Raw genomic sequence first — 22,535 nt, 5'->3', positions numbered from 1 at the left:
CTGCCATCTCGCTTCATGTAGGGTTAAGAAATGTCTTGGCCTGCAACATCCTTTTCGTGGACTCTTCAAATTTCAACTTAGGTTAAAACATGAGTCAACCTGTCGAAGCTTCTATGACTGTTCCAAGTAGAACTATTACTCCCTCGGAATCTTATATACACTTGTACCAGAGGACCTATAACCTATATTGCATTTATTTATTTTAAAGTCCAGTCTTCCCAGTAGACTTAATGATGTTTTAATGTTATTATTGTTAATATCAATAAAAGTAAAAGTAATAATAGTAGCTGGGTAGTAGATAGGCATTAAAATAAAACACACATGTGAAGAAATATACATCAAAAAAATGATCTTAAAAGCCCAGTCAAAGGAGGAAGGTGGGAACTGTGCATGGTTATTACAACCCGTTTAAGCCCCGGACACTCATTATACCCCTCCCAGTGCTTGAGGCCACTTTATCCTTTCCTGGAGTCTCACCCTGGCTGTCCCCAGGAAGCACAAGCTGTATCTCGTCCTCATTTGGAGGCAGCGTTGTCACACCCTCCAATCTGCCAGCCCAGTCTGCTGAGCCTCAGTGCCTAGATTCTGGTAATTGGGCTTCCTTCTTATGCCCAGTGCCTATTTTGCAGACCGCCGTAATGAACTTGCTGCCTTAACTCAGCAGCTGGGCCTGGTTGTTGTTAATTAGCCTTCCGGTGGAGGCCCAAGAAGTACCCTTCCATTATGATCCTGCTACATGCCGGGATGGGGGAGCCTGGAGGGCTGCTGTCTACAGGGTTGCACAGAGTATGACACGAAATAAGTGACTTAGCAGCACATTCCTGGGAGCCCCGCCTGACAGTGCCTGCTTGCCTAGGTCTCTGAAAATTCTAATGCAGTAAAAATACCCACAGCTGGCATATGAGCTTTTTTTGGGGAGATACCAACTGGTTAAATCGATGATTAGTCTGTTTTCAATTCCATAGTCCATCTAGTTTTCACAGGGGCTAGACAGGTAGGTGACTGCATAGAGATATAGAGACCCCAATCCCTGCATTGTTGCCGACACTAGAATCCACAGTCCTTCTAGGAATGCAGTGTTATTTATGTTTTACTGTCTTGGTTGCTATGGGAGCTGGGGCAGAGATCCCAAGAGACAATATCATGAAGAAAATCTGAAGAGATGTTTCAACGTGTTCAATACATGTAGTGAGTATTATAACTTCTAGCATGATGTACATTGGACAGTAATTTAGGGAAAATAAAATAGCACTAGGAAAATAAAATTTCAGTAGAAAGAGAGCATACAGAGAAAATGAAAAGAACTCTATTTTCATGCTGGGTAAGTTGGTATCTGTGTGAATTAGGACAAGCCATACAACATATTGAGGATATATTTTCTCATCTGTAAAACAAAGAGAATTCACAGAGTTCAGTGATGGCAGTATAATTCTACAATTTTTCTAATTATTTTTTGGTGTTATTGTAAAATTGCAGTAATTAAAAGAAACTAGGAGAAAAGTTAAGAATAGTAAAAATTTTAAGAATAATATACTTTATAGTCCATAAAGGATAAAAGCACATTTAAAAAAAATTTAACTTAAAACACCAAATATATATGACATGTAAAATTATCATATGTTTTCTTTTACATATTTAGATTTTTTTCATTTACAGTTCCAAATTACATTATTAGACAAGTATCCACCAATTAGAAGAACTAAGGTATTTTTAAGAAGATCTTTTCACTAAGGTTTTATGTTCAAGATATTTTCTCATCTATGAAATTAGTGAGGTTGCACTTTGGACTGCTCTTCTGTGATTTTTTAAAAATAGAATGCTATTTTTGAATAAAGACAAAACATGATCAGAACTTAAAAAAAAAGAAACATGAATATTGGGAACTGAGACTGTGTCAGTGACTGGATTTAAATAGTCCATGGTCTGTAGCCCTGAGGAACTCAGAAGTATGTCAAAGGACAAGGGGGGAAAAGTCATTTAGAAAAAATTGAGGACAATGTCCCTGGGTGTGATTTGGAAGGAAGCGAGAATGACATTTACAGAATTTGGCAAGATAACTATGGGAAAGAGCAAGAGCTAGAAGAGCTGCTTCCAAGTTCTAGGGCAGTTGGGAATCAAAACCCTGAAGAAATCTGGATGAAGGGAAATTCCACTTTGGCATCCCTGGGAATGCTTAAGTGGATAGCCTTGCCTGTCCATATTATTGAAAGGATGCTGATCCTTTCCTTTGTCTAAAGCATGAAAGAGAAGAAAACACATCTTATAATAAAACTCAGGCACATTATGGCAAAATAAAAAAAATATTAAAGGAGTATTTCAGATGTTTTCCCTAAGCCAGAACTCCTTTCTTTGATGACTTAAGAAATAAATAATTAGGAACATTCTAAGGGACATAAATATACTTCAGGGAATATCTAAGAGCAACAACACATATATTAAAAATATAAGCTTCAATGATTTTTTGAAAAAGCACAGGCTTCAATGCATAAATAAATTTACAACTTTCCAAAGCTTAAAACCAAAACATGAAATGATTTCTCCAGGGGAAAAAAAGGAGATAAAAGAAAGCCTTGACAGAAAACCCAGAAATAAGTCCCTGTACAATGAATTTATGACAAAGGGAGCGAGACTGCACAATGTTGGAAAGATAGTCTCTTCGACAATGTGCTGGAAAAACTGGACAGCTACCCTTTTAAAAATGAGATTAAATCATTCTTTACACACAAAAATAAGCTGAAACTGGATTCAAGACCTAAATGTGAGACCAAACACTATAAAACTCCTAGAGGAAAACAGAGGCAGATTTTCTGACACAAATCGCAGAAATAGCTTTTTTGATCTGCCTCCCAGAATAATGGAAATAAAAACAAAAATAAACAAATAAGACTTATTTAAACACACAAGCTTTTGCACAGCAAAGGAAACCCATAACAAAACAAAAAGACAACCCACAGAGTGGGAGAAAATATTTGCAAATGATGTGATGGATTTTGTTGTTTTTCAGTTGCTAAGTCATGTCCAACTCTTTGCGAGCCCATAGACTGCAGCACACCAGGCTTCCCTATCCATCACCATCTCCTAGAGTTCGCTCAAATTCATGTCCATTGAGTCAGTCATGCCATCCAACCATCTCGTCCTCTGTTGTCCCCTTCTCCTCCTGCCCTCAATCTTTCCCAGCATCAGAGTCTTTTCCAACGAGTTGATTCTTTGCATCAGGTGATCAAGGATTGGAGTTTCAGCTTCAGCATCAGTCCTTCCAATGAATATTCAGGACTGATTTCCTTTAGGCTTGACTGGTTTGATCTCTTTGCTGTCCAAGGGATTCTCAAGAGTCTTATCTAGCACCACAGTTCAAAAGCATCAATTCTTTGGTGCTCAGCCTTCTTTATGATCCAACTCTTACATCCGTACATGACTACTGAAAAAACTAAGGCTCTGACTACAGGGCCATTTGTTGGTAAAGTAATGTCTCTGCTTTTTAATATGCTGTCTAGGTTTGTCACAGAGTTTCTTCCAAGGAGTAAGCATCTTTTAATTTCATGACTTCAGTGATTTTGGAGCCCAAGAAAATAAACTCTGTCACTGTTTCCATTGTTTCCCCATCTATTTGCCATGAAGTGATGGGACTGGATGCCATGATCTTAGCTTTTTGAATGTTGAGTTTTAAGCCAGATTTTTCATTCTCCTCTCTCACCCTCATCAAGAGATGATGACGTTTAGTTCCTCTTTACTTTCTGCCATAAGGGTGGTATCATCTGCTTATCTGAGGCTGTTGATATTTCTACTGGCAATCTTGATTCCAGCTTGTGCTTCATCCAGCCCAGCATTTTTCATGATGCATATAATTTAAATAAGCAGGGTGACAATATACAGCCTTGACATACTCCTTTCCTAATTTTAGACCAGTCCAGATAAGGGATTAGTGCTCAAAATTTGCAAACAGCTTATGATGCTTAATAGCATCAAAACAAACAACCCACTCAAAAAATGGGTAGAACACCTAAATAGATAGACGTTTCTCCAAAGAAAATATACAGATGGCCAATAGGCACATGAAAAGATGTTCAACGTCACTAATTATTACAGGAATGAAAACCAAAACTACAATGAGCTATTATCTCACACCAGCCAGAATGGCTATCATCAAAAAATCCACAAGCAATAAATGACGGAGACAATGTGGAGAGAAGGGAACTCTCCTAAACTGTTGGTGGGAATCTAAATTAGTACAACCACTATGGAGAACAGTGTGGAGGGTGGAGGTTTCTTAAAAAAACTAAAAATAGAGTACCATATGACCCTGCATCCCACTCCTGGGCATATATTTGGAGAAGAAAATGATCCGAAAAGATACATGCACCCAAATGTTCGCTGCAGCACTGTTTACAATAGCCAAAACATGGAAGCAACCTAAATATCCGTCTACAAAGGAATGGATAAATAAGATGTGGTAGATATATATGATGGAATATTACTCACCCCTTGAAAAGAAGAAAATAATGCCATTTGCAGCACCATGGATGAACCTAGAGAGTGTCATACTGAGTGAAGTAAGTCAGACAGAGAAGGAGAAATATCATATTCATCCTCATATTCATCCTTTATATGTGGAATCTCAAAAGACATGATACAAATGAACTTACTTACAAAATGGAAACAGACTCAGAGACTTCGAGAATGAACTTAGGGTTGCCAGGAGGAAGAATGGAGGGAAGGGGTAGTTAGGGAGTTTGGGACAGACATGTACACACTACTCTATTTAAAATGGATAACCAGCAAAGACCCACTGTACAGCACCTGGCACTCTGCTCGATGTCACGTGGCAGCCTGGATGGGAGAGGAGTTTGGGGGAGAATGGATACGTATATACAGGTATGGCTGAGTCCCTTCACTCTCCACCTGAAACAGTCACAACATTGTTTGTGAACCAACTATACCCAATACAAAATTAAAAGTTTTTTAAAAAGAAATCCTTGACAAAAAATTAATTTTTCAAAGTAGTTCATGATTCTTCACGTACGTACTAATGATTAAAACATTTAGAAATAATCAAGGAGTTAATTTTATTTGTGTTAGATGAAACTGCTGCTACATGGAGTTTTTATTTACCAGTATCTGACCCTAGAGGCAGTTTTTAACAGAGTAGCTCAAAGAAGATTTCCAGCATTTATACTCATTAATATGCCTTTGAAGGATGACTGATGCTTTTATGGAGGCAAAACAATTATTCTTGGTAGAATCCTTGTTGTGTGAGATACTAATGATCAGGAGGCAGCTTCCTGGTGTATGCAAGGGAAGGTAATGAAGGGCATAGGGTCCCAAAAGTGCATCCTTGAGCGTGGGGATCAAATTTTAGGAAACACAATCCGTAGTTTCCTGAATTTTAAGTTAGATTTTATGTTAGATTTTTTCTATTTCCATGTTAAAGGAACTCCGTTTTGATGCGCCTTTGATTATTATACATTTATTGCAGATTTACACTTAATTTGATGAGGCTACCTAGTTCCTTGACTGATAAACCCACTTGCGCAACAGTCTTTAATCTGTGTAGGGCAATCTTTCATATTTATACACGAAAGGGAATAAGCATTTCAGGAGGATTAGAATCACAGTAAGTCTTTTTATCCTAGAAAATTATGATATTACAAACTTGCTTCCTATACTTACTAACAGATTACCTCCATTGGGAACTATAAAAGCTAATGCTCAACCCCACAAAAGGTAGAAAAGAAATAAGCATACTTCATGAAGTCTTGATTGGCCTTAAGAGAATAGTTATGGCCAAAGTACAGCCATTGTGATTTTCCTGTTTCATTATTTGGAAAGCAGTTGAAAAGACACAATTAAAGGATGGGCACTCCACGTCTCTCTGACTGGAACTTGAAAAGGTCCCACCATCTCCCCTAAACCTTCTCAAGAGATGTTGCTTCAATGTCTTACACTTTTTTTTTTTAAGCAGAAGACTGTTTGTACATAATATTACTTATTTCTTCATCCATTTCACTTGCATTTCCTAAGTCAGGCCCTCGATGATCATGGCAGATAGCCTCATACTCAAGTTTCTGTTGTCAACGCGTCTTGTACCCATGGTGGCTATTTCAAATGATAAGTTCCATTGAAAGCAAGCCCCATTTTTTGCCAGTTTCATTGAGAAGAATTAGGTAATATCATTCACTATTGGTGGAAGTTGAAAGGGCATAACCTTTTTTGGGGGGCAATTCTATAGTATGTATCAATATTTAAAATGTGTGTAAACACTGACCCTTCAAATCTGTCTCTAGGCATTTATTCTATGGAAATAGTAACACAAATAGACAAAGATGCATAGGTACAACAATGTTTGCTAAAGTTTTTTAACAATGAAAAGTGGAAGTATTTGCTAAGATATGGTGCATATGTAAATGGAATACTTGGAAGCAATTTTTTAAAATGAGGTATGGTTACATTCCTTGGCATGAAGAGATGACTATGATATATTACTAAGTGAAGATGAAAGCTATGGGAGACCAAGTGTATATGAAGCCTTAACATGTCATCCAATGTCTTTATAAAAATTCATACTCAGATTCCATGTGTTTGTACATGGCTAGACTGAAAGAATACTCATCGAATCACTAAAAGGAATGATCTAGAGAGTAGAACAATTCCTTTCTCCTCTATATCTATATTGCTTGAATTTTTACATCAAGCCTATGTTATTTTTTTAAAAAATATTAAGCTATTTCCATTTGGGGAGGAAAATTTACCCCTGTGAGAGGAAAGAAGGATTAACATGGTATCATGATAATGGCATCACGTTCTTGAGGAAAAAAACTTTCTTGTTCTGAACCATGGATATCAAGAAAACTCTTTTTGAATGTCATTATTCCTATGGTCTCATGACTGGACTTTCACTCTTGAATCATTGTTTGGAGAAAGCTCAATGTTTTGAGAGTTCTAAACCAAAGATGATTGAAAGTAAGACTATTTTGCATTAGAGAACATTTTCTAATTCTTCTCAGTCCGGGACTCATATCCCAAGAATGTGGTTTATCTTCTGGTGATTTATTATTATTATCATCATTACTACTCCTGTCAGTACTAACTGTCATATGTCGTTAGGTGTATGTGAGGCAACAAGTATAAGTATATGCTGGGAAACATACAAAGTATCTGACATTTAAGATTGCTAATTTAAACACCACCGTAATATAGTTTCTCAATTTTACAGATGAGAAAGCTGAGTGTCCTAGAAATTAACTAGCTTGCAAAAGGTCACAAGCTAGTGAATAGTAGAAACAGAATTTCAACATGTCTCCAGAGCTCATGATTCCTTCTTTTATATAACACTGCCTATAAGGCAACCAGAAAAATATCACAAATATATTAGTGTTCATTGAATAAAAAATTCAGCATAATGACAAAATTTTAATGAATGGCTGTATCCTTACAACATAAAAATCATTATCAAGAATCTGGTGGAAGGGGTAATAATACCCAGATTTGGAGAATCTTGGCAAACCACTGAATAATACAGGAATGCACATTTCACCCAGTGAGAGAGGATTTTCGTCAAGAGGGAAGTTAACACCCACGCGGCAAACATAGTTTGCAGATGCCTGACATTTGTGCTTTCTTTCTCGATCAGAGTTCACTGGAGGGAAGTCGTGGCCACAGCAAAAGGGCCCCACAGAAAGAATACTCAGTGTTTCCTCGTAATCAAAATCGTCCTTGGATGGGCTGCTCCTGTTTTGTCTCTCTATCAGCATCTAGTCATAGTCGATACCTGTTGTGGCATCTGCTCTCTGATATTTTCATTCTTGTATGTGATCCTCATTTTGTCTGCAACCTCAGGGTACCCACGTGTTCATCCCAAGCATGCTCTCTCACTATCCCTTCCTCTCCTCTCCTTTTCTTCATTTTTTTCTTCTTTTTCTATTCCTCCTCCCTGACCTCTTTTTCCTTCTTCTCTCTCTTAAACTATTTTTTTCCCAAGTGCCTATTATGAACCCAAAACTATGTCAACCATCAGCCAGAAACACTCTGGATGCCTATCCCTTCACAGTCCTCACCTGCCTTCCCTGCTTGTTTTATTCATTCTTGTGCCACAGTATCAAACACAAAGACTGGTACTTATTAAACGTTTAATGAATACATAGCTGAATATCTTCTTCACCTTTAGCTTTATATATCTAATATAAAACTATATGTGTACAATTTTAAAGCCTATAGAACGTAACTGGGGTGAGAGATGGTGAAAAGCAAGGATATGAATAGAAGTTTGGAAAAGATAGGGTGTGTTCATTATTTGTGGATTGAGAAGAGTTCTTACAAGCACAAGTAACAGTTAGCATGCTACTAAACTTCAGGGCACCAAGCTAGTTCTTCTGTATGGTTTATCCCCAACATATATACCTTAATATGATGAAAGCCCATCTGATTGATTTCCTCTTAATTCAACAATGAACTCTACAGCAGGGATTCCCAACCCTCTTGTCAGGAACTGGGCCATATAGCAGGAGGCGAGTGGCAGATGAGAGCAAGCGAAGCTTCATCTGTATTTACAGCCACTCCCCACCGCTTGCATTACCGCATTCCTGCTCAAGCTCCACCTCCTGTCAGATCAGCGGTGGCACTAGATTGTCATAGGAGCTCGAACCCTACTGTGAACCGTGCATGCAAGGGATCTAGGTTGCATGCTCCTTAGTTGCAGGAAAACAAACACAAGCTCCCACTGATTCTGCATTATGGTGGGTTGTATATTATTATATATGTAAATATTATATTATTCATTATACATATTACAGTGTAATTATAATAGAAATAAAGTGCACAGTAAATGTTATGCATTTGAATCATCCTGAAACCATTTCCCCAACCCTGCGTCCAGTCCATGATTGTCTTCCATGAGACTGGTCTCTGGTGCCAAAAATTTTGGAGACTGGTGATCTACAGAACTACCAAGTCATACAGAGTAAAATCCCTAGCCCTAAAGAGCTCATAGCTAGAAGAGAAAAATCTTGACAGTGTGCATGTGTGTTTCTGTCTTTCTGGACATTTTCTTGGTGATGTCTTCTGGTTCATTTGCACATTCCTTTCTGGTTTTTCTAGTTAATATTTTCACTTTTGCCTATGGTCAGTTCTCCATAATGGTGCTTGCTTTATGACACAAAGAAAATGCAGGACGCACTCTATGTTCAGAAAGTGCTTTGCCAGCTCTTTAGTTGATTCCTACCTGGGCCTACTACACTATGGATAAAGAATCCCTTTTATGAATAAGAGGCCAAGTGAAGAAGTTATGCAACATGCTTGAAGCCACAACTCAAGTCTGTAATTAGCCACTACCTTTTTAACTGACTCATAATCTACTGGCTTACTCACTCTTTTCAAAATCATCACCATTCTGAAGTCAGAGTCAACAGTCAGTCACTGGGAACGTACGTTCAATGAATGGTACACAAACTAATACAGGTTACCTTTATGTTGCTTCTTAATTCTAAAATATGTAAAACAATTCTCATATGAAATGATCCAAGTAGTGTGGGGGGAGAGGAAACCAAGTGAAATATGACTAATTTTTTTGCAAAATTTCATCTTAAGACTCTGACAAACTCTAAAACATTGGTAATGATACTGCATTAACACAGCAACTTTGCTTCAATAAAAGGAGAGCCTTGGCATGAACTCTTCTTTAACCTACCACCCACATGCTGTGAAAACACTCCCTCTCATCATGGCTTTGTTTCTGCTCCTTATTATCCAGTGATTAGGTATGTTTCCTTGTCAACTTAAAAATTGTCAGAAAAAAAAAAAAAAAATACCCTGATTTCCTCCAAAAGAAATAAGCAGAGACAAAGGTCAGAGGGATACATTCCATGGAAGCTGTCCATCGTAGAGCAAAGTGCAAAGCAGCTGGCCTGAATTAAAAAGTGCCTGTGCCCCCAGCACATACACACAGCCCACCAACAGCTCTGAGAGTCTGGGACCACATCTCCCATCTCCACATTTCCAAAGCAGAGTGAGACTCTGGTTGTTGAATACCCCTTTTCACAATTCTGGGGGAAGAGGCTGGCTTTACATGTGTGTATCAATGCTGTATTTGAATATCTATGAACAAAACCATAGTTTCCCCTTGTGGGAATTCCTTTTCTAAACAAAGTCAAATTTTCTCCCATGTGCCTTGTCTATGGGAACCAGGCTCCTCCAGAAGGAAGGAGCTTCCTGTACCATTTCTCAGCTTGTGCTGTGCTTAGTCATTCAGTTGTGTTGACTCTTTGCGACCCCATGGACTATTGTCCCCCAGACACCTCTGTCCATGGGGATTCTCCAGGCAAGAACACTGGAGTGGGTTGTCATACCTTTCTCCAGGGGATCTTCCCAACCCAGGAATCAAACCCAGGTCTCCCACATTGCAGGCAGGTTCTTTACTGTCTGAGCCACCAGGGAAGCTGGTGGCTCGATTTATCCCACTGCTTACCCACCATCTTGTTGCCATTCTTTTGCTCAGTCTCTCACCATCTCTTAACTCTTGCTTTGTAAATGAATTTATATCTGCTTACTCTCCCCTTTAAAATCTACCCTTCCCAGTGCCACTGTATCTTTGTAAAACACAGATTTGAGCCCATGGCTTTGTTGGTTTAAAACCCATACACAAGCATTAAGGATGATTATGTACCCTAAATCCACACCTCATTTCTTGTGTTAATCAATGTATTAATCCAGAAAATATTTGGTGAAAGAGGTATTAAGAAGTTAAAGTCATGGATAGGATATGGTTTAGGATGGAGAAGGGAGGTAAGGTACAAGGGGAAACCGGGTTTGGAATGAAGATATTGCTTATCTTTTATACTGTATATGCTAATGAAAGATGCTAAAAGCATTTTTAAAACTTTAGGAGATCAGCAAGAGCTTCTTGTGCAAAAAAAATTCATATTAAGATGATTGACAAAGCAAAACATCTAAAAACACTTTATATTGTTTTATTTTGCTCCCAGGCTGATGGGAATGGGAAGTTGAATCATTAAGGAGAGGCAAAAGTCACGTGTTATTTATTGTTACACTTCCTCACTACATCTAGGCTAATGTCTTGGACACAGTAGGTTTGAAAAAAAGATTTTGTGAAAACTATTTGCGAGTTTGAGCTTCATACATTGAAACTAGGTTTGAAAATGTAAATAGTATAATTTCTACTAGTTTTCATGGAAGGCTGATCACTAAAATTTAGTTAAATCTGAATTTTTTCATTAATACAAAAGGAAAATATTTTTTTCTTTCCTTCATTCTTTTAAAAAAATTTTTAAATTTAATTTGGAGTATGGTTTATTTACAATGTTGTTCTAGTTTCAGGTGTAAAACAAGGTGATTCAGTTATACATATACCTATGTATACAATACACACATGTGTATATGTATATACATATATCTATTCTTTTTCATGTTTTTTCCCATAAATGTTATTATAGAATATTGTGTAGAGTTCTTTGTGCTATACAATAGGTCCTTGTTAGAGAATATTCTTTAAAAAGTGTTGAGTGTAAGGTTGCATGGCATTAACTCTTTTTTTAGTGTGATTCTCCTTATCATAAACCACTTTACTCACATAGCAGTCCATTGGATGCTGTGGTAAAAGATAATTATTTGGTGAGGGAATATTCTATTTTATTTATGTATTTATGTAGCAAGAGTTCATCTTAGGAACTGAGATGAAGATAAATTATGGAGGAACTAGGCAGTTACTTGTATTCCCTGCTGCCCTGTAGAGCAGATACATAAAACAGGAGGTATGAGCCTCTGGTTTAAATTTCTGGACTGCTTACTGCAAGGCAGAAAGAATCTTCTATCTTACCTGATACATAACTTAAAGGACTTGTGCATAGAAAGTATATTAGCATCCCATAGAATGGCCCGTGTGTTTGGAACATAAATAGAGCTGCTTTTATTTATTTCTTTTTAAATTTAAATTTATTTATTTTAATTGGAGGCTAATTACTTTACAATATTGTATTGGTTTTGCCATACATCAACATGAATCCGCCATGGGTGTACACGTGTTCCCCATCCTGAACCCCCCTCCCACCTTCCTCCCCGTACCATCCCTCTGGGTCATCCCAGTGCACCAGCCTCAAGCATCCTGTATCCTGCATTGAACCTGGACTGGTGATTCATTTCTTATATGATATTATACATGTTTCAATGCCATTCTCCCAAATCATCCCCCCTACCTCTCCCACAGAGTCCAAAAGACTGTTCTATACATCTGTGTCTTGCATACAAGAGACAGCAAAATATAAATTACACTAAAAAATACATAAATCACACTAAAAAAATTATCATTACCATCTTTCTAAATTCCATATATATGCATTAGTATGCTGTATCGGAGAAGGCAATGGCACCCCACTCCAGTACTCTTGCCTGGAAAATCCCATGGATGGAGGAGCCTGGTGGGCTGCAGTCCATGGGGTCACTAAGAGTCAGACACGAGGCGACTTTACTTTCACTTTCACGCATTGGAGAAGGAAATGGCAACCCACTCCAGTGTTCTTGCCTGGAGAATCCCAGAGACAGGGGATCCTGGTGGGCTGCCGTCTCTGGGGTCGCACAGAGTCAGACACGACTGAAGCAACCTAGCAGCAGCAGCAGCAGCATGCTGTATTGGTGTTTTTCTTTCTGGATTACTTCACTCTGTATAATAGGCTCCAGTTTCATCCACCTCATTAGAACTGATTCAAATGTATTCTTTTTAATGGCTGAGTAATACTCCATTGTGTATATGTACCACAGCTTTCTTATCCATTCATCTACTGATGGACATCTAGGTTGCTTCCATGTCCTGGCTATTATAAACACTGCTGCGATGAACACTGGGGTACATGTGTCTCTTTCAATTCTGATTTCCTCGGTGTGTATGCCCAGCAGTGGGATTGCTGGGTCATAAGGCAGTTCTATTTCCAGTTTTTTAAGGAACTGAGCTGCTTTTAAAGACATCTCTTCAAGTAAGTAATTCTGTCAAGTAAGTAATTCTGATTTATCTCTTTGCATATTATCTTCTCCAGTACTAGAATATAAGCTCCATGAGAGAAATCAAGTGCCTGGTGTAGCTTGTGCAGTATTGAATCCCCAGTGGCTAGTAAATGGCATATGAGACATGCTGAATATATGAATGAAACTTGGTGTCATGGTACTCTAAAACAGCACTGCTCAATAGAAATGTTATGTGAGCCACATACATAACCTAAATTTTTCTTGCAGCCACACTAAAAAGTAAAAATAAACAGTAAAAATAAAAGTAAAAAATAAATAATAATAATTTAGTGTTTGTTTAAAAAACATTTTTTTTAATTTAGGGCTTTATTGGGTTATATTTTATCTAACCCAATACATCTAAAACGTTGTCATTTTGACATATCATCAATGTAAACATTTTTAATGAGATATTGTACTTTTTTCCATATTGTCCTCAAAACACAGTATGCATTTTATACTAACAGTACACCTCCACTCAGACTCTGAAGTTTATTTTGAAATGGTTGATAGACATTTACATTGCATAAAATTTATGGTTGAAAGTGTAGATTCACATATTCAGGTTCTTTCAGTTCAGTCGCTCAGTCTTATCTGACTCTTTGTGACCCCACGGACTGCAGCACCCTAGGCCTCCCTGTCCATCATGAATTCCCAGAGTTTACCCAAACTCATCTCCATCTGGCATCGATGATGCCATCCAACCATCTCATCCTCTGTCATCCCCTTCTCCTCCTGCCTTCAATCTTTCCCAGCATCAGGAGCTTTTCAAATGAGTCAGCTCTTCACATCAGGTGGCCAAAGTATTGGAGTTTCAGCTTCAGCATCAGTCCTTCCAATGAACACTTAGGACTGATCTCCTTTAGGATGGACTGGTTAGATCTCCTTGCAGTCCAAGGAACTCTCAAGAGTCTTCTCCAACACCACAGTTCAAAAGCATCAATTCTTCAGCACTCAGCTTTCTGCACAGTCCAACTCTCACATCCATACATGACTACTGGAAAAACTATAGCTTTGACTAGACAGACCTTTGTTGGCAAAATAATGAATCTGCTTTTTAAAATATGCTGTCTAGGTTGGTCATAGCTTTTCATATGTTTAAAAGTTTTATAACACGTGAATCAAGACCATTTTTAAAATTTTAATTAAAATTAAGTAAAATAAAAATGTAGTTTCTCGTTCATACTAGCACATTTCAAGTATTCAAGAGCCACATGTGATTACTGTATTAGTCCATCTCTAAAAAAATGTTTAAAATGTAGTGTCACATACACATGATATATGCTCAAATGTGATACTCATTTGAAAATCTATTTGAGACAGTTTGTTACTAGAATAAAATGTCAACATATATTTTGAAAAGTAAACCATTATTTATAGACTGGGAGAAAATATTTGCAAAAACACATTTGATAGACAACTGCTACCCAAATGTACAAAGAACTCTTTAAATAATAAGAAACAAAGAACACAATTTAAAAAATGGGCAAAGACTTTAACAGACACCATACCAAAGAAGATACATGGATGGCAAATATGCATATGAAAGAATGTTCCACATCATACATCATCAGGAAAATGCAAACTATAACAATGATACCCCTGCACCCTATTAAAACAGCCAAATCAAAACACTGACAGTACCAAATGCTGCTGAGAACGTGGAGCAACAGAACTCTCATTCATTGCTGGTGGGAATGCAAAATGGGTGCATTCGCTTTGGAACTCAATGTGGCAGTTTCTTACAGAACTAAACATAGGATTACCCCATCATTTACTCAAAGAGGTTGAAAACTATGTCCACACAAAAACCTGTATATGGATGCTTACAGCAGCTTTATTCATAGTTGCCAAATCTTGGAAACAACCAAGATGTCCTTCAGAAGGTGAATGTATGAATGGACTGTAGTACATCCAGACAACGGAATATTTTTCAGTGCTAAAAAGAAATGAGCTATTAAGCCATGAAAAAATATGGAGGAAACTTAAGTGCACATTACTAAGCGAAAGAAGCCAATCTGACAAGGCACATATTATATTATTCCCGTTATACGACATTGAGGAAAAGCCAGAGCTATGGAGACAGTAAAAATGACAGTGGTTGGCAGGGTTGTGGGACAGTGGTGGGAGCATGGAAGGGAGATGAATAGGCAAAGCACAGAGGGTTTTTAGGGCAGTGAAATACTCCGTATGATGTTATGAGGATGAATATATGTCATTACGGGCTTCCATGGTGGCTCAGTTGCAAAGAATTCCCTTGCCAATGCAGGAGACACAGGTTCAATCCCTGGGTCAGGAAGATCCCCTGGAGGAAAAATGGCAACCCACTCCAGTATTCTTCCCTGGACTATGACATGGACAGAGGAGCCTGGCAGCCTATGGTCCATGGGGCTGCAAAGAGTCAGATATGACATAGTAACAGGTCATGGTGGAGAGGTCTGACAGAATGTGGTCCACTGGAGAAGAGAATGGCAAACCACTTCAGTATTCTTGCCTTGAGAACCCCATGAACAGTATGAAAAGGCAAAATGATAGGATACTGAAAGAGGAACTACCCAGGTCAGTAGGTGCCCAATATTCTACTGGAGATCAGTGGAGAAATAACTCCAGAAAGAATGAAGGGATGGAGCCAAAGCAAAAACAATACCCAGTTGTGGGTGTGACGTGATAGAAGCAAGGTCCGATGCTATAAAGAGCAGTATTGCATAGGAACCTGGAATTCAGGTCCATGAATCAAGGCAAATTGGAAGTGGTCCAACAGGAGATGGCAAGAGTGAAATCGACATTCTAGGAATCAGCGAACTCAAATGGACTGGAATGCATGAATTTAACTCAGATGACCATTATATCTACTACTGCAGGCAGGAATCCCTCAGAAGAAATGGAGTAGCCATCACGGTCAACAAAAGAGTCCGAAATGCAGTACTTGGATGCAATCTCAAAAACGACAGAATGATCTCTGTTCGTTTCCAAGGCAAACCATTCAATATCACAGTAATCCAAGTCTATGCACCAACCAATAACGCTGAAGAAGCTGAAGTTGAACGGTTCTAGGAAGACCTACAAGACCTTTTAGAACTAACACTCAAAAAAGATGTCCTTTTCATTATACGGGACTGGAATGCAAAAGTAGGAAGTCAAGAAACACCTGGAGTAACAGGCAAATTTGGCCTTGGAATACGGAATGAAGCAGGGCAAAGGCTAATAGAGTTTTGCCAAGAGAATGCACTGGTCATAGCAAACACCCTCTTCGAACAACACAAGAGGTGACTCTACACATGGACATCACCAGATGGTCAACACCAAAATCAGATTGATTATGTTCTTTGCAGCCAAAAATGGAGAAGCTCTATACAGTCAGCAAAAACAAGACTGGGAGCTGACTGTGGCTCAGATCATGAGTTCCTTATTGCCAAATTCAGACTTAAATTGAAGAAAGCAGGGAAAACCACTAGACCATTCAGGTATGACCTAAATCAAAACAACAACAACATGTCATTATATTAATACTTTGTCCAAACACATGGAACATATAATACCAAAAGTGAACCCTAAGGTAATATATGGACTTTGAGTGATTATAATATACCAATATAGGTTCATTCTTAGTAAAAATTACCATTCTGGTGAATGATATTGATAATGGGGGAGGCTATCCATATGGGGGAACAGGGAGTACATGAGAAATCTCTGTACTTTCCTCTCAATTTTGTTATAAACCTGAAACTTCTCTAAAAAATTATCATAAAAGCAAAACAAACTAAAAACAAAAGCCATTTATTAGTTTAGAACATGAAGTTATCCCTGTATGAAACTTGATCATTTTTATTTTCTTGTTCGATGAATTCATAATAGTAAGCCTACCCTGAATGGTACATCACCCACAGTCTATATGTCTATGCAACAGTTCAGACTGAATGATCATTATCACTGTGCCGTTAACATATGCAACCATTAAAAGTTACTATTGTAACACAACTTTACCCGTTTTTCTTAGCAAATTTCATGCCTACAGAAAATCTGTCCTTTACGGAATCCTCTTACTCAACCATTTCTGGGAAGCCCTTAGGATTCCTACAAATCAATGATATGCTCAGCAGATACAGTTCAGTGTTATACGCAGTGCAGTGATACGGAACACACCCCATGATGTTTTAATTTTTTTTTTCTTTCCTAAAATCTAGGTGTGTTCACGGGAGTTTGTTGCCCATATGACCGTCTTCCATCATTCTGGTGGGGCTGCGGGGGGACCGATAAACATGGTTACTTTAGAAAAGCATTCTCATGACGTATTTGCTATGTAAAAGAAGGGAATTAGACCTCAGAAGCTTGTGACTACCCCACTCCAGATTGCATTTAAGTAAAGCAGCACCATTTAGATCTGGATAAATTTAGAGCTTATAATATAGGTCAGGAACAGGACGAATTTTCTCAGTAAGGGGAGTATATTTTGGATCGGTGCCTTTTTTTTAGGAAGTCTGTGGAAATCCACACTATGCTCTTATTTAGGGAATGGAAAGAATGAGGTTAAATGATCATTTGTCAGTTAAAACTGCTGTCTAGATTCCTGGTGGAGAATTAAACTTACTTTTTCTTTTTCATTCATATAAAACATTTGAAATGAGGAAGCTGGGATACTTTAAAATGCCATTACTTATTTTGTTTTAATTTCCAGGTAATTCCTGAGACAGTACTGCCCCCAATAGCCTTTGCAATTACTTAAGAATATCCAAGGTAATTCTTACGTTCCTCAATTCAAACGAACCACATAATTACAATTTTAATAGGAACTCTAGAAAAGGGAGTCAGAATTTATCCCAAGATAATTACACTGGGTCCACTCTACACTGGAATAAATATGTATAAAAAAAAATAGGAAATTCAATGCACTGAATTTTAAGGTGTCAAAACAAGATTATTGAAATATTCTGTTAAAGGTTAAAAATAAGTTGTACTCTGAGTCCAGTGACCATTTGCCAAGGAGAGCCAAAGTTGAGAAATTTCTATTAAAAACATGACTCAGAGGGAAAACTGCAGAGGCTGGCAATGAAGGAAATGATCGGATATCATTCCCAATTGGTTATGCCCAAGATCACATGATCTGGGCACCTTTAAAAGGAAGATATCTGGACTCAGAGGGTAATAGCATCTTGCTGAAAGCTGCACTTCTTTCTCACCTTGAAGAATTCTAGAAAGCTCACAAAATGTGTGATGCATTTGTAGGTACCTGGAAACTTGTCTCCAGTGAAAACTTTGATGATTACATGAAAGAAGTGGGTAAGGAAATGCATTGTTGAATGGCTGGGCTTATAACTTTTTCTCTAGGAAAGAGAGGCCTATGGTTCTTTTTCACTCTGGAAGCATTGGTCTGACATGAAATGCTGCTTTCTATACAGAGGTGATAAAAATAACAAGTGAGAATCATTTGTTTCCAGAAACATTCTAGATGGAAGTCACAACTAATACTTCCTAAAGGTGAACTGATATGAAAAAGAGTATAAGTGGCATTGTATAGAAATGACAAGATTTTATTTGATTGCTAAACTTGAGTATCTTTGGTTTACTTGGCTTTCTGCCTCTTTTTCATTCATTCCTTTTGCATATAAAATAAGCAATAACTTGGAAATAAGCCTATATTTATTCCCTAGCATGTGATAATTTCCATTTGAAACTGAAAGCACTGTATTTATCATCTTAACATAATTTTTTGAGTAATGTATGTTAACCAATTATTTTATTGTTTTAAAGTCAATCTGTTAAAATGTGTGGTTGTATTATGGAAGAAAAAAATCTAATTTCTGAAAATGTTTCCTTAAAAGTCTTAGATATTTGTTTGACTTAATATTACAAGGCATGACACAGAATTATTGAGAATAGAGGCTTTCAAGTTTTTGGATTCTGCTAAGACTGCCTGTATGTTCCCCAGATAACTACAAAGGTAAAGCAAAGGAGCAGAGAGGCGGGAATTCAGTCAGGCAGCCACACCCATGCATGATGAAGATGTATCCATGGGTTGCAAATTAAGGAGGGATTTTTTTCACAATATCTTTATTAGAGGTTATAATTTAATCCCTAAATCTCAAGACTTAACCTTCTTCTAAATCTTATAGTTATTTCTTGCTTGTTTATAACTACTGTTTTCCATGTTTATAGACAAGAAGGAAATCAGGAACATCAATATGAGTGAGAACTAGTTTTCCAGACTTCTGACTAGTTGTAACTCAATAAACTAATCAGTATGCACTGATATTGATATTACAGGACTTGAGTCTATTTACCTATTTATTTTTAGAAGCATTTTACACTTTTAGTATTTTATTTAAATTCTTATACCATTGCGTTTGGGCTTCCTATGTGGTGCTAGTGGTAAAGAACCCACCTGCCAATTCAGGAGATTTAAGAGACAGAGGGTTCGATTCCTGGGTCAGGAAGATTCCCCTAGAGGAGGGCATGGCAACCTACTTCAGTATTCTTGCCTGGAGAATCCCATGAACAGAGGAGCCTGGTGCACTATGGTTCATAGGGTTGCAAAGAGTCAGACATGACTGAAGAGACTTAGCACACATGCAGGTACCACAGTCTTTTAAAATGATTAAGTATTGATGATAATGAAAGACAATAAGATACATTCTGAAATTAGCTGCTCTATTTGATTACCTTCAGTCAGCAGGTATCATTTTCATCAGTCAAATGAAAACAGAATCAAGCAAGAGGAGAGTGTGATGTTCCTAAGCTTGGAGAATCTGGACCACACCCGATGTCTCATGCACTCACTGTGCTGACTCACTCCATGAATTTGAGGTTACATTTTGTTAACAGAGACAAGACTTGATGAAGCAGCATATTATCTTCCCACCTGTCACCACTTTCAGACAGGGGGCTAAATCAGAGCCTTAGCATTGCTTGTTTTGTATGATATATCGCCTCCCCACTATTCTTAAATTTTGGTATCTATACATAGTCAAAGAAGTAGATTTGTACATGTGCATTTAAAAAGTCCAACACACCTATGACTGTCATAAATCTCTATAAAACATGCAGTGATGGTAAGGTACTGTTTTCTATGTTAAGTTGTAAATAATTCAACCCAAAGCTGTAACATCCCCCAAAACACATTCATATTTTTTCTTTTTTTAAAAAAGAGGAGTTTGCCACTTAAGTGATTGGGAAGCAAAGTATTAATTTCTGAACTTACTAAAATAACGATTTCTTAAACTTTGAAATTTTCATTTGATGCCTAAGCCCTCTTTAAATTTTTCTATAATTTATTGGGAATACCATCACCATTCTAAAATGGTATGAATGCAAGAAAAGTTTTGCCTTTCAGAAAAAGTAATCAAGATCTTCATTTCAGAGTAATTATGAAAAGCCAAGAAAACTAGGTGTGGCAGCGAATCCCATTAAATGTGGTTTTTGTACACCCAAATTAAATTTTAACTGAGTGACTCTCTATTGGTCCCCTGAATCCTATTAAAAGTTCTACTTTTGACTATGGATTAGATCATTTTTGTTATTCAAGAAGCAATGGTTGAGATTCCCAAGTATTTCATGAACTGAGTCAAATGAAGCTGGCTGCTCTCATGGTTAAGATGGACAGTTATTTTGGGAGTGCAGTGATTTTTACGATATGTATGTCCCAGAAAATTTAACCTTTTACATATGCTTATAGAAAATTAACAATGGGTCTCCTGAAGAGTCTCATCTGAAACCCAGAGGGGGAAATTTAAAGAACAGACTTAATATCTAATTGTGCCTTGGGTGTTCTTTAAGTATTAGCTGATTTTACTTATTTTCAGGAGATGTTTAAATAAAGACTTTAATAATAAACTCACTGGAGTATTTCTCCTTTAATATACACACTGGACTGTAGATAGGTATATGGGCACACATGCGTCTGTCTAAATACACACACACACACCTGCTCTTTCTTAGATAAATATATGAGAGAAAAACTGTATACTTGACATTTTTCTTTTCCCAACTATAGGCGTGGGCTTTGCTACCAGGAAAGTGGCTGGCATGGCCAAACCCACTTTGATCATCAGTTTGAATGGGGGTGTGGTCACCATTAAATCAGAAAGCACCTTTAAAAATACTGAGATTTCCTTCAAATTGGGCCAGGAATTTGATGAAGTCACTCCAGATGACAGGAAAGTCAAGGTGAGAAATAAAGAACTGGAGCAGAGTAAAAACCTGATTTATAAATGACTGCTGCCTATAGCAAACCATTTTGTAGAAGGAGGAAAGCCATTCCATTATAAGCCAAAAATCTCAGATTGCTAGATCTGAACCATGTTACCTTTGATATTTAGCTGGTGAATTTTCTCCCATTTAATAAAATTGTCCTTATTACTTTAAAAATGTTTAACATAATAATTTACTTGTCATACCATATATATGTGTGTATTTATATATATATATATTATTTGAAGTAAATTGAAGTAACATAACAATGTTAGAGAACTTTTAAAAGAGTGGGGGGAAAGGAAAAAAAAAACCCCTATGATGCTATTCCACATAAATTTATTATCTATATTCTTTCACAGTATTTTTTTTTCAAATGCATGTTTGTATAATATTCTGATCATAATATACATGTAATTTTGTATGTTGTTTTTGGCATTCATTGTTTTCTTTTGCAACATTTTCTTGTAATTTAGAATTGCTAAGTACCTCAAAATAAGCAAATAAAAGCACTCTATTTTTTTTCCCTCCATCATTGTAATCACTTTTAATTATCCCCACAGAGCATCGTAAACTTAGATGAAGGTGCTCTGGTACAAGTACAAAACTGGGATGGAAAATCAACCACCATAAAGAGAAAACTCGTGGATGATAAGATGGTGCTGGTGAGTATCTTCTCACTACTTAATTCTAGATTTTAGTGCTAGGTCATCCCATAATCGTTATCCTACCTAGAGAAATAGACAATCGCCCTTGTAGAATGAAAAGTTAGTCTATTGGGATTATGGTTTCACTCTGACAATTATCCTTCTAAGCTCCGTCTAGGTATACTGTGCCCCCAGCAGTATTTTCTTATCCCTCTCAATGTGAACCGTATTGTATTGTGCATTTCTAATTATATTTTTCACTCACCACATAGATGGTAAGATTCCTTGAGGCCAAGTCTTGTATCTTCTTGATCTTTGTGCCTCCCTAGTTTATTACAATATCAGGTATATAAGAAGAGCCAAGAGGGAATATCTTTTGATGAACATTTTTTCCTGCTCAACATTGAAGGAGACAATAAATAAATAAAACATAAGTTGTTTAGTCCTGAGGATTTTACCAATATTTTGCTTTTGTGCCTAGGAATGTGTCATGAATGGTGTCACTGCCACCAGAGTTTATGAGAGAGCGTAAGCCAAGGGATATTGAAATGGATGACGTTTGCATCGAACTCCATGACTTTCTGTTGGATACGTTGTCCAAACATATATTGTTATTTTCCACTAATAAGCAAGAAACTGATTTTCTTCCAGACTGATTTTGATATGGTTGTGTTGGTTAAATAAAACTTTTTAGATTTATAA

At 37.3% G+C, this 22,535-nt stretch overlaps 1 protein-coding gene across 1 annotated transcript; it reads left to right on the top strand.

Annotated features, from left to right (window-relative positions):
* Positions 1–18,126: 18,126 nt before the first annotated feature.
* Positions 18,127–22,535, top strand: LOC109568624 (fatty acid-binding protein, adipocyte). Its single transcript, XM_019974028.2, has 4 exons — positions 18,127–18,279; positions 20,990–21,162; positions 21,750–21,851; positions 22,315–22,535. Exons 1-4 carry the CDS (start codon positions 18,207–18,209, stop codon positions 22,363–22,365), a joined length of 399 nt encoding a protein of 132 aa, XP_019829587.1. The 5' UTR covers positions 18,127–18,206; the 3' UTR covers positions 22,366–22,535.

This window comes from Bos indicus, chromosome 14, assembly GCF_029378745.1.
Source record: "Bos indicus isolate NIAB-ARS_2022 breed Sahiwal x Tharparkar chromosome 14, NIAB-ARS_B.indTharparkar_mat_pri_1.0, whole genome shotgun sequence".
Lineage (NCBI taxonomy): Eukaryota > Metazoa > Chordata > Mammalia > Artiodactyla > Bovidae > Bos > Bos indicus.
This window is presented reverse-complemented; position numbering and strand designations above follow the sequence as displayed.